Genomic DNA, 13,409 nt, shown 5'->3' on the forward strand with positions numbered 1-13,409 from the left:
CAGAAATGCAGGCCTCTGACTAAGGTTTCTTTCCAATATAAATACAAATGCTTAGGATGAAGTAAACCTTATTGGTTATTCACAACACTAGGAATAACTTCATCAGATTCATTCTTGAGAACAGATGTTAGTAAGAGAAGGAAAAGGTAAAATGCACCACAGAAAGTGAAGGACTTAGGAACTTAGAAATTAATTTCACAGATTTCTTTATTTGTATAAGATTATTCACATGGAAAATAGATTGGGAAGCAATTTTAAGTACTGAATGCCTTGCTTTTAAACAAAATTTAGTCAGATATACTAAAAGAACTTACTGAAAATGTTTCTGTTAAAACTTTTCACAAAACAAAATTCTGTTTGTAAGCTGAAGTAAATACTCCCTTTAAACATAACTGGTTTGGACATAGGTGTTTCTCAATCGTGACTATCTTTTATATGCACACGGTTAGGTACTCAGCAGGACGCTATAGGTCGTGCTGTAGGCCTCTGGACTGTCACCACAGGGCATCACCTAAAAGATGCCCAAGTTCCATGTTCTCTCCTAACTAAAGAAGAAGGGCTTATTTCTCTTTTGGTCAGTTGGTTTCACAACAAGAAAAGACTTCATGAGGTATCACTCATACCATGTTATAAGGGAAACCGGATGGAGTCTTCTGCAGAGGTCAGCCCCTAGCCTTAACTGTGGGTACAGAGAATTCATCATGCCCGGCAATGTGACTCAGCAGGATCGCTAACAAGGGTATGTGATTGTCATTTACAGGAAGACCTCAAGGCCACATAATGCCAATGAACAGATGGAGAGTATTTAATAAGCTACAAAAAAAATTTCTCTGCTTAGAACCTGTGTTACCTCTGGGCCATGGGACCTTATTAAAATGGGAGGAAATTGAAGGGAAGCTTTAGGCTGCCTCCCAAATAGGACACAGCTCCATCTAGTGATAGGAAATCCCACAATGTAGAAGCAGCTGTCCAGAGTCCAAAGAATGCCACCAAGCTGTGGTATATCAGGAAGCACAAGAAAATAAATCTAAAGCTTCAAATCAAAATTTAGGAATAAGGAAGTAATAAGCAAATACAGATACTTCTAAGACAGAAGGAAAATTTTAGTACAGTCATAGGTGAGAAAGAAGAGTTTATTTCAGGTGCCTGGGTGGCTCCGTGGGTTAAGCCTCTGCCTTCGGCTCAGGTCATGATCTCAGCGTCCTGGAATGGAGCCCCGCATCAGGCTCTCTGCTCAGCGGGGAGCCTGCTTCCCCCTCTCTTTCTGCCTCCCTCTCTGCCTACTTGTGGCCTCTCTCTCTGTGTCAAATAAATAAAATCTTTTTTTAAAAAAGTTTATTTCATTGCACTTAGTTGCAAATTAAGTAGCTTTCTCACTCTTCTTTCTCAGTGCTGTTTTAAGGTAGAACTTTTATTAGAGTTCTCACCTAGGTAGTTGGTATTCCTCCAGAAATGAATTACTTTCTGCTCACCATCTGTGACTTTTCTATTCAGTGAACAGAAGATTCCAAGTAGAAACAATGTTCATACACGTAAACATGTCTGCCTAACACACACCCTGTACAGAGTATTACCGGACACTCTGCTCTTGCCTGAGGTGGGAGGAGCCACCCTCCCCGTCCCTCTTCCTGATGCAGGTGTGACTCCTAGTACCTCTGCCAAGAGATCCAAAAGCACAACGGAGGGCGCAGAGGAACCGCAAAAAACCTTGAGGGAAACCGTCAACTCTGGTTTGATTTTCAAAGTAAAACACAGACTTTTCAATAGGAGAAAGACAACTATCATATGATCTCTCTGATATGAGGAAGTGGAGATGCAACGTGGGGGGCTTGGGGGGTAGGAAAAGAATAAATGAAACAAGATGGGATCAGGAGGGAAACAAACTGTAAAAGACTCTTAATCTTCACAGAACAAACAGGGTTGCTGGGGGGAGGGGGGTCAGGAGAGGGTGGTGGGGTTATAGACATTGCAGGGGGGTGGGGGGCTGTGCTGTGGTGAGTGCTGTGACGTGTAAACCTGGCGATTCAGACCTGTACCCCTGGGGCTAAAAATACGTAATAATGTTTATAAAAAAAAATTAAAAAACACAGACTTTTTCCCAACAACTAGAAGATAGAGTCCCTGCGGTTATAACTATAGAGGAAAAAATAGGTAAGTAAAGTCAAAGACTAGAAGAGAAAAAAAAAGCAGTTCTCAGGAGGGGTGGAAGGATGATAAAATTTTCTTTCCATTCTGAATTTCCTGCTATAGTACTGTGATGAACGTACCAATGTGATCCCCAAACTCCAGACATCAGAACGGACGTCATATCCTTGTCGTGACGCGCTCGGGTCTATTCTTTCAGGCTGGAACAGAAAGAGAAGTCATGGTCATTAATTATGCATATTCTCAAGGAACATGATGGAAGCAACAGCTGGGTAGGGAGCTGAAATGCCAGCATACTCCTAGAAGAATCCACATGTAGGGTCAGACTGGGAGGAACAGGAAGCCATCATCATAATGAAAACCAACAACAATAACACCCAACCCATTACCACCTCCATAAAGGGAACACAAAGCAACTCTTCTAATTTTTACCCCCAAGGACTCACCAGCATTTACAAACCGGAAGCTGAGAACAAAGAAAAAAGGAAGAAAAGTGGAAAAGTGAAAAAAAAATAAAGAATTGCAGGGTCAGATAACCAAAAAAAAAAAAAAAAAAAAAAAAGAAGACTAAGTCTTATCTGTTTCACTGAATAAGGCCACACCACAATATATCTAAGATACAAGAGCAAACATGAGCTAATTTCATTACAATTACTCCACCCATTCTTCATCATAAAGCTAAAGGCATCACTATGCATATCTTTAAAGACATCTATTAGTCATTTTTAACCAAATTAAACTGACAAAATATATTATCCTATCACCCAAACAGCAAAAATCAACTTTAGTAGTTTCCATGAAGAGAGCATTCTTCACATTTCCTTGAAATCATTTCCATGATTTACACAGTGCATCAGGGACGGAGAAGGAGCTAGAGAACCAGGAGCACAGAGCTGGCAATGGTCCTTACCAAAGGCTGAGTCACTGCTATTGAAAGAAATGTGCATAAATGCAAGAGTTGACTATGTTATAAATCCTGCCTGTCAGCAACAACTTATTTGGAGACCTATTTTACACATTTTTGTTTTGAACATGAGTACTGAGGCTGCATAAATAAATATTCACTGGGAGCTACTTAGTTTTTAGCCCTAAAATGTGTATTTAAGATAAGATATAAGGTACCCAGAAATCCCAGATAGTCAACCAAGAGAGGAAAATACTCTGTCCAACAACAGCAGGTTACACATTTTTCTCAGGCTCTCATGGAACATCCACTGATATGGACCATGTTCTGGGACATAAAACACACCTTATTTTTAAAAAGAGAATCATGCAAAGTGTGTCACAAAGTTGCTAAATTAGAAATCATTAAGAGAGAGTTACCTGGGAAATCCCCCAAGTATTTGGAGATTAGGCAGTACACGGATCACAGAGAAAGCCTCAGGTAAAAAACAACAACAAAAACAAACTTTGCACTAAATGAAAATGAAGTAGAACTTATCATATGTTGGGAAATGCAGCAAAAGTAGTATTCAGGGGGAAATTCATAGCGCTGAATGCAAATACTAGAAGACAAGACAGATGGCAATCAACACCTCACTTTAAAACTTTAAGGAATTAGAAACAGAAGAACAAGTAAAATAGAGAAAAACAAACAAACAAACAAAGAAAAAAGACAACAAAACCCAAAAGGATTCTCTGGAACACTCAATAAAATTGACAAACTTTCGGCTACACTGACTAAGTGAAAAGGAAAGACAATCAGATGACTAAAATCAGAACAAAAGAGGGGACATAACTACCACTCTTCCAGAAACTGAGGAAATGGATATATTATTTTTAAAATGAAACCTATCAAAAAGAATACAGAAATGTGAATAGACTTAAAACTACTTTTTCGGGGCACCTGGGTGGCTCAGTGGGTTAAAGCCTCTGCCTTTGGCTCAGGTCATGGCCCCAGGGTCCTGGGATCAAGACCCACATCAGGCTCTGTGCTCAGTGGGGAGCCTGTTCTCCCCTCTCTCTCTGCCTGCCTCTCTGCCTACTGTGATCTCTGTGAAATAAATAAATAAAATCTTTAAAAAACAAAACAAAACCTACTTTTGCAATGAATTTGTTATTAAAAATCTTCCCATGAAAAAAAGCTGAAATCCAGATGGGTTCTGGTAAACTCTTTCAATCATGCAAGGGAGTAATAACACAGGTCTTACACAAATGTCTTTTGAAAATGTTTTATGAGGCCAATATAATCACTTACGGAAACCTAATAAAGACATCACAACACAATTCATAACCTTCATAAACACAGACACAAAAACTGTTAACAAAAATAATGAGAAAATCCAATTGACAACATGTGAAGAGGTAATAATTGGGACCAAGCTGTGTTTATCTCAGGAATACAATACTGACTTAAAACTTCAAAAGCAATCTGATGCAACATATTTTCAGAAAAATGAAGAAATATCATATCTTCGTCTCAATAAATGTAGGCATCTGACAAAATTCAAAATTCAGTTCTTAGAACACTAAGAGAAAAGAAGGAAACTTCATTTCACAAAGGGCATCCAAAAATCATTTATAGCAAACATCACACTTACCTCTGAGATCCAGAACACCCCCTTCCTTATTAAATGTGGAATAAAGTACAACTTCTTCACTTTTTAAAAGATTTTATTTATTTATCTGACAGAGAGAGAGAGAGAGCACAAGCAGGGGGACCTCCAGGCAGAGGGAGAAGGAGAAGCTGACCACCCCTCAACTGAGCAGGGAGCTTGATGCAGGACTCAATCCCAGGACCCTGAGATCATAACCTAAGCAGAAGACAGATGCTTCACCAACTGAGCCACCCACGCACCCCCGAGGTACAACTTCTATTCAGCATTGTATTGGAGGTCCTAGCCAATATAAAAAGATGAAGAAAAAACAAAACAAAACAAAAACAAACACTATTTTGAACACAGACACCTGAACTTCTGCAACTGTTTACACAGAAAATCCCTACTGAAACTAAAGTGAAACTATTAGGGACCCAGGGCACAATGACAAAATATGCAAATCGTCTGTCACCTACAACAAGAAAAAACACTGGAAGGGGCCCCTGAGTGGTTCAGGCAGGTAAGCATCTGACTCTTGATCTCAGCTCAGGTCATGATCTTGGGGTCCTGGGATGGAGCCTTGTGTCAGGCTCTGTCCTCAGTGTGGAGTCTGCTTGTCCTTTTCCCCCTGCTCCTTCTCCCACTCGCTCTTTTTCTCAAATAAATAAACTCTTTTTTTAAAAAACAAAAATATGAGGTGCCTGGGTGGCTCAGTGGGTTGAGTCGCTGCCTTTGGCTTGGGTCATGGTTTTGGGGTTGGGATCAAGCCCCGCATTGGGCTTTCTGCTTGGCGGGGAGCCTGCTTCCCCCTCTCTCTGTCTACCTCTCTGCCTACTTGTGATCTCTGTCAAAACAAACAAACAAATAAACAAATCTTTAAAAAATTATAAACAATAAAATATTTTTTAAAAAAGAAAAGAAAAACACTGGAAAATACATTTTAACATTCCATTTACAATAGTGGCATCAAGAAACATGCATTCCTTAGGAATAAATTTAAGAGTTCAAGAGATCCTACACTGAAAACTACAGAACACTACTGACAGCAAAACGACCTCAATAAATGGAGAAACACCAGGTACTGAAAAACTCGGTAATGCCAAGATGCCCACAGGTATGAATAAACTGTGATCTATCAGTAGAATGCAGAACTTCTCAGCAATCAAAAGAATGAACTAACACACATCAAAAACAGGGCTATCTCTTCAAAACATTATGCTGGGAGAAAGAAGGCAAGACACTAACCAGTACATGGTGTAAGGTGACATTTAGATGAAACTCCAGGAAAAGCAAATCCAACTGACACTGACAGAAAACAGGACCAATGATCTTTTTTTGGCGACATACATTTTCATCTCTTGATTGATGAGGTGATTACGTAACTACATCTGTCAAAATCCAAAGTGTACACTTAAAATGGGGGCCTACCATTTGTGGTTCTGGTGGTCGTGTCCTTCTGAAACTGTTGTATGCTTATGTCAAAGGGCTGGAATTTCAGTTTCAGAAAACTGACCCAACTCCTGTAAGTCAGTCAAACAAGGGTTTCACTTCCTTTCGATCGTACAAGAGCACCGGCAAGCCTACCCAAAGATTATTTACATTTCCTTTCATGTCACTTGATATTTATTATTCACTAGGGACAGACACTTACTTAAGTTACATGATTACTGGAATATTTTTTGCCCATGAGGGATGTAAATGATTTCTGTTCAGTAACCCCAGAAGTTTACATCTTTATGGACGGGGAGATGATGATCAGTACTGTTTCTGAATGAGCCATCCCATCCCAGCGTTCTTTCCTCAGGGACCATAAATACTGACTTACACAAATGTTCTTGAGCTAGTCTCACCTTCCTGCCTGCCCAGTGTTCTTATGAATGAGTTAAATGTATTTTTGATAGGTTCTTTCTTTACTTGTATGTATAATATTTTTAACAATTTTTTTTAAAGATTTTATTTATTTATTTGACAGAGAGAGAGAGAGAGATCACAAGTAGGCAGAGAGGCAGGCAGAGAGAGAGGAAGAAGCAGGCTCCCTGCTGAGCAGAGAGCCCGACGCGGGGCTCCATCCCAGGACCCTGGGATCATGACCTGAGCCGAAGGCAGAGGCTTTAACCCACTGAGCCACCCAGGCGCCCCTATTTTTAACATTTTGAAAATTATTCTTTGAGAGAAGTAGATATCTAAGATTCATGAAGTAAAGATACCACACCCCAAAGCTAAATCCAAAGTATAGGTCTGAAAAACACAAAGCCTTCTGGGGTGCCTGGGTGGCTCAGTGGGTTAAAGCCTTTGCCTTTGGCTTGGGTAAGGATCTCAGGGTCCTGGGATCCAGCCCTGTGTTGGGCTCTCTGCACAGTGGGGAGCCTGCTTCCTCCTCTCTCTTTGCCTGCCTCCTCTGCCTACTTGTGATCTCTGTCAAATAAATAAATAAATAAAATCTTTAAAAAAGAAAAAAAGAAGAAGAAAAACAAAAGGCCTGTTAAAATTATAAAGTTTAAAAACATCAACTCAGAGAATAGGATATGTAACATTAACAAAAACGGCAACAACAACAAAAAAAGATAAGACAATTTTATATCCAAAAGTATGTATAAAATACACAACTCAAGTTACTCTGTATTGAAATATATAAAATAAAAACCAAGAAATAAGGAGAAACTGACAATCATAATGTTAACAGATTTTGAACAAATCCTTAATTTTCTTGGATTAAAGAGGCAAAAAAGGGGGTGCTGAATAAATGTACTTAATAATACAGAACAGGCCTTTTCCAATATTTCATTTTTAGTTGGTCACTGATCATGCTAAAAAGACTCTCAGTATGTCCCAATAGGCAGAAATGTACAGGCTAAAAAGCTTTGAAAGGAAGTAATAAGCCAAAAGATTAAAAAGAATCAATGAAACACTTTGTAGTGGTTAGCTATGATGTGTAACAAATTATCCTAAAACTGAGTAGCTTTAAAACAACAAACACTTATTATGTCACAGTTTCGGTGAGTCAGGATTCAGGGACTACTTTTGATGGGTGGTTCTGACTCAGGGCGTCTCATGACTACAGTCAGGAAGTTGGGCAGGACTGACGACTTTACTGGGGTTCTGGAAGATTTGTCAACAGGCTTATATACACAGTTCCTGGCAGGAAGCCTTAGTTCGTCACCATGTGAGTCTCTCATAAAGCTGGTTTAAGTGTCTAAACAACATGGTAGTTGGTTCTCCCCAAAGTGAGCAATCCAAGAAAGAAAGAAGAAAGAAGCTACAATGCTTTTTTATGACCTACTCTCAGAAGGGACACAATGTCCTTCCTGCCTTATGTTCTTCAATAGAAGTGACTTGCAAAGTTCAGTCCATGCGTCAGGCTGTACTTGGTCTCCACCTTTTAAAGGGAGCTGTTTTAAAGAAACTGTAGACAAATGTTTAAACTCCCACACATTTGGATATTAAAAAACATTCCAGAAAATCGCTCTTAACATCTAACATTTAAAACAACTACGAAAACAAAAATATGTATGTGTATGCATAGACACATGCGTACACACCCACACACGTGCTGATGCTGACGAAATAGTAAAATTTCACAGCTTTTGAAGAATTCTCTCTCTTTCCTCAAAGACTTCTGACTAAGATGGATTTCAATCTCAAGGAACAGAAAACTATGCCACCACCGATGTTCTGAAGTCTGGGGAAATTTTTTGAGCTTGAGGAGGTCAAAGATGTTTCACTCATGAGCTAATTACTAACTTTTTACTATAAGTAAAATAAAGATGGAAATTTTCCCAGTTTGATTTTTAAAGCTGGAATAGCCCATATAAAACCTTCACAACATGAACTATAACTAATCTCATTTAAACATTTTTCATTCAGAAATTATCATATTAACATACCAAATGTAAAAATACATTAAACATATAAACTGTGAGTTGGGATTATTTCTCAAATGCCGGAATGGTTCAACCACAGGAAATAGAGGTTACTATGTTCATCCTATCAGTAGATACGGACATTGCCTCATGGACTGACACCAAAAAAGGCACTTAATAAAATTTTAACAGCTGTTCCTGATTCATTCTCATCTTCTCTCTCTCTCTCTCTCATACACACACACACACAGAAATGCACAGAGACTTAAATCAGAAAAGTCTAAAAAAACATGAGAATCCTATCAATATTGTCAATCAACATCTAGAAGTTCTAGGCAAAGCAACAGAAGTAAATATGAGAAAAATAAATACATACACATGTATGAGAAAGATCAATAAATATGAAGAGGGCCAAGGCAAAAATTATGTGCAGAATGGTACCTGGAGTACCATCTGCAACCTATTAAAAAGTCAGGCAGATGAGTAATTTGGCTGGTTATAAAATTAACATATCAATCTAACTAGCTTTCCTCTGCATATCAGCAATTATTAGGAAAACACATCATATTACATTCAAAATAGTAACAAAAACTGTCTTAGCACCCAAGAACACAATGGGGAACAAAGACTTGGGTCTCCAAGGGCTCGCAATCTGTTTGGGAGAGATACTGAAACCAACAGTCGGGTAGTGATGAGGATTAAGAAGCCAAGCAGGGTCAAGGAGGTTGAGAGAGAAAGGGAGGGCACCATGTCACATGCGGTGGTCCAGGATGTTTTTTATCGATGCATTTGCTCCGAGACCTAATGGAAGTGAAAAACTGGCACACTAAAAATATTCACAGGGGAGAGAGTTCAAAGAAGAAAGGAAGAGACCCTGAGGCAGGAATTCCCTCTCATATATATGTGGAACGGAGAGGTCAGCGAGCTGGACAAACAAGGCTGGAGATAAAATGAGGGTGACTCAGAGAGAGCCTTGTAGACCCACTGTGAGGATGTGGGGGTGAAGGGGCATCATCTGACAGTGCCTGGAAAGGAGAGCTGGCTGTTGCGTTGAGCACAGACTATGCAGTAGAGCAAGGTCAAGCAGGGACACCATTCTGGGGATGACAGCCATCAGGCAGGTGAGAAATGCCAATGGCCTAGGAACCTCAGTGGTTTTTAAAAAGACAATGGGTTCCATGCCTTCAAAGTAAAGCAGACAAGCCTTTGCTTACGGACAGGAGGCAGAATATGGAAAGTAGAATGAAATGAAACTCCCAAGTCTGAACAACTAGAAAGAGGAGTTCGTATTTACTAAATTACAGACAAACTGGGGCGGGAGGTGGGGAGCAGGGAGGGAGGCAGCCCCCAGCTCTTGTAGGAAGCAGAAAGGTTATATGATGAGGTCGAGAGCTCGGTAATGGACTTCTTGTATCCATGACTTCTATGGGAACTATGAAGGGTCATAAAGTAGGAAACCAGAGACATGGTTTTAGAACTGACAGGTGAGGTGTGGTCAGGAAAGAAATTATCAGCATTCATCATTCCTGAGCACCCACTAAATGACAGATGCTGCACTTTGCTGAACAAAAGAAACAGAAAGAATTAATACTTGGGATTGAATGAACTCACTAAAACAATCAACGTAGTTAAGAGGGAAAAAGAGACTGAATATCAACCCTGGAGCACACCAGTGTAAAGAGATCAGGAGGATGAGAAGCCCCTAGAGAACCGGGAGAGAAAGGCCAACCAGACAGGTACCCAAGAGTATGTCATGCTGTGAAGCCAAGTGACCAAAGTCCTTCAAGAATGCAGTATTTTGGGGGCAAAGGGCACTAGGGTGGCTCAGTCATTAAGAGTTGCCTTTGGTTCAGGGCAAGATCGCAGGGTGTGCCTTTGGTTCAGGGCAAGATCCCAGGGTCCTGGGATTGAGCCCTGCATCAGGCTCCCTGTTTTGTGGGAAGCCTGCTTCTCCCTCTCCCATTCCCCCTGCTTGTGTTCCCTCTATTGCTGTGTCTCCCTCTGTCAAAAAAATAAATACAATCTTTAAAAAAAAAGTAAAGAATATAGTATTTTAAACATTACAGGAAAACTAAGGAAGATCAGGACTTAAAACTCACCATGGTCTTCAGCAACATAAACGATGGTATTTACTCTAATGACAGCAGTTAAAATGCAGTAATAGGGGTAAAAGGACCCCACTAGGATGGATTAAAAAAAAAGCGGGGGTGGGGGGTGGGGTGCCTGGGTGGCTCAGTCGGTTGAGTATGAGAATCTTGATTTCAGCTCAGGTCTTGATCTCAGGGTCATGAGTTCAAGCCCCATGTTGTGCTTGAACACAAAAACAAAAACAAAAACAAAGGGAGAAAAAACACATACAATGGGTATATACAAGTACTCAGAAATGACAACAAAATTTGCAAGAATTTAGTAAGAAATGTGCACAGCCTGTAAGAAGGAAAAATAAACAAGAAACATTAAGATAACCAAAGAAAATGGAGAGAAACAACATATTCTTCATTGGGAAGACTCAAGAACATAAAAATGCAATAACCAAAGGAATTTATATGTCTAAAGAGATACCACTTAGATTCCTGCTGAATTCTTTTTAATATGATACACTGTTCATATGAAACATGCAGAAAGATGATATAACATAGTCCAGAAACAGTCCCAAATCCAAGCATTTAGTACCAAGAGTACTGATTCTAAACAACAGAGTTTGTATAAACAGATAATTAAAATAAAATGTTTATTTCATAGGTGAAGGGGATTAACAGGGCTCTTGTCACCATGAGCACTAAGTAATGTATAGAACTGCCGAGTCCTTATATTATACATCTGAGACTCACACCACTGTATGTTAATTATTCTTGAATAAAAAAAAAAAAAAATAGGGGCACCTGGGTGGTTCAGTCAGTTAAGCATCCAACTCTTAGTTTCGGCTCAGGTCATGAGTTCAAGCCCCGTGTTGGGCTCTGTGCTCAGTGGGGAATCTGCTTGAGATTTTCTCTCCCTCTCCCTCCAGCTCACATTCTCTCTCACCCTCTCTCTCAAATAAATAAATAAATAAATAAAATCTCTTCAAAGAATTAATATTTAAAAAATTAAAGTTTAAAAAAATTCTTAACTGTTTAACCAACTGTGAGGAGAAAAGTTAGACTCTTTCCCTTAATAACACACCAACGATGATCACAGCAGGATTAAAAACCTAAAATGTAAAAAACAAAAGCCTAAACTTAGATATTCTGATGTGACCCTGCAACCATGTCTAATCTTGGCATAAGAAAGATCTTTCAAGACACGCTAATGGCCAGAAAGCATAAAGGTAACACTGATAAACTAGCCACATGGAATTTTTCTATTTCTGCAATTCAACCACAAATAAGTAAAATTTCAAGACAAAGGACAACTTCAGGGAAAATATATGAAACCTAATAAGAAACGGATTAAGATTCTCATTATATTTTACGTCAATACCAAAGACTGGCATTCTCATAGAAAAATGGGCAAAGGTTAATACATAAAAGTGGCCAAATTAAAAAAAAATATGCAAAAGTATCTACCTTTCTTAATGATTTTAAATACATAACAAAGTGTCTGCCTTTGGCTCAGGTCATGATCTGTTGTCCTGGGATGGAGCCCTGCATTGGGCTTCCTGCTCAGCAGGGAGCCTGCTTCTCCCTCCCCAACTCTCCCTGCTTGTGTTCCCTCTCTTGCTATCTCTCTCTCTGTCATAAATAAAATCTTTAAAAATAAATAAATAAATAAATGAAATAAAATACATAACAAAACTCCCAGGAAATTTTCCCCAAATCCCATTCTGGCCTATCAACTCAACAAAGATAAAACTGTAATACTCTAACCCAGAATGACATTTAAAAATATACTCTCTCAGTCATACATCGTTTCCCCATAGGTCTCAAGAGGCGTGAACCTTTTATACCCAAGGGAAAACAGAAAAGAGTTGTGGGAAGACACAGCTTAAAAATTTTGCGGCAATATTAAGAATAACAAAATACCAACAAAGCAAAACAAAACAAAAAAACAGCAAGCAGGCAAAAATAGAAAGTCAGTTAATTTTCAGTGGCCAAATTCATAATATATGAAGATGCCCTGGCCTGGAAACACGCCTGCAAATGCCTACAGAACAGATAAAAAGCATATGTGTAATAAGTTTACATTTACATAAAAATGTAGCGGGACATATGCTCACAATTTTTTCCCTTTATGAATGAATGATGGGTAATCAATTCTCCATTTTATGGTCTGCATTTTATCTTTTATGTACTGAACAAGGACATGATCTTCCAATAAGAAACACATTTATAAAACTATCAATAATAGACTTCTTCAAACTTATTAAACATTTAAATGTTATTAAACATTTTTTAAAACAGGCATAATGTGATGGGATTTCAAAGTCACCAGGAAGTGAAAATATCATCCCACGTCAGTCTGTAGATCAGTCATAGGGTCCTTCATTTGCCTTACAGAGTTTTTGAGGCAGAAAAGCAGAAACTCTATAAGGCGAACGAAGGACCCGTGGATGGCTGGTGCAAAAGATGAGGACAGAGATACGTTAGAGCTCCAGAAGTATGGCAGGAAAAGTAGACGGAAGAGTTCTTTTGGAAAATTAAGCCATTCAAGATCGCCTGTGTATATTGAGAAATTCAGAAAGCCATGTGCATGCCTGAGGCAGGACACATGCTCAGAAAAACCTGATAAGAACTTCAGCTGTAACCTCTGGCTGATCTACAGACTGAGGGCAAGTACCAAGTAGAGGTAAAGGCAGGCTTGTAAATGGTCGGGCTACGCAGGAGCGCTCAAGCACAGAGCCAATCTGCAAAGACTGGAATGTTGGGGTCTCTTCCCCATTGTTTTCTTT

General features: G+C 39.3%; 1 protein-coding gene across 2 annotated transcripts in view; it reads right to left on the reverse strand.

The window, feature by feature from the left end:
• Positions 1-13,409, reverse strand: part of MAP2K4 (mitogen-activated protein kinase kinase 4) — a 128,950-nt gene that overhangs the window by 14,167 nt on the left and 101,374 nt on the right. For both annotated transcript variants that reach the window (XM_059147475.1, XM_059147476.1), the window contains one exon: positions 2,268-2,345. In XM_059147475.1, the coding sequence (XP_059003458.1) occupies positions 2,268-2,345 (78 nt within the window). The remainder of the gene's footprint in view (positions 1-2,267; positions 2,346-13,409) is intronic.

This window comes from Mustela lutreola, chromosome 15, assembly GCF_030435805.1.
Source record: "Mustela lutreola isolate mMusLut2 chromosome 15, mMusLut2.pri, whole genome shotgun sequence".
NCBI lineage: Eukaryota > Metazoa > Chordata > Mammalia > Carnivora > Mustelidae > Mustela > Mustela lutreola.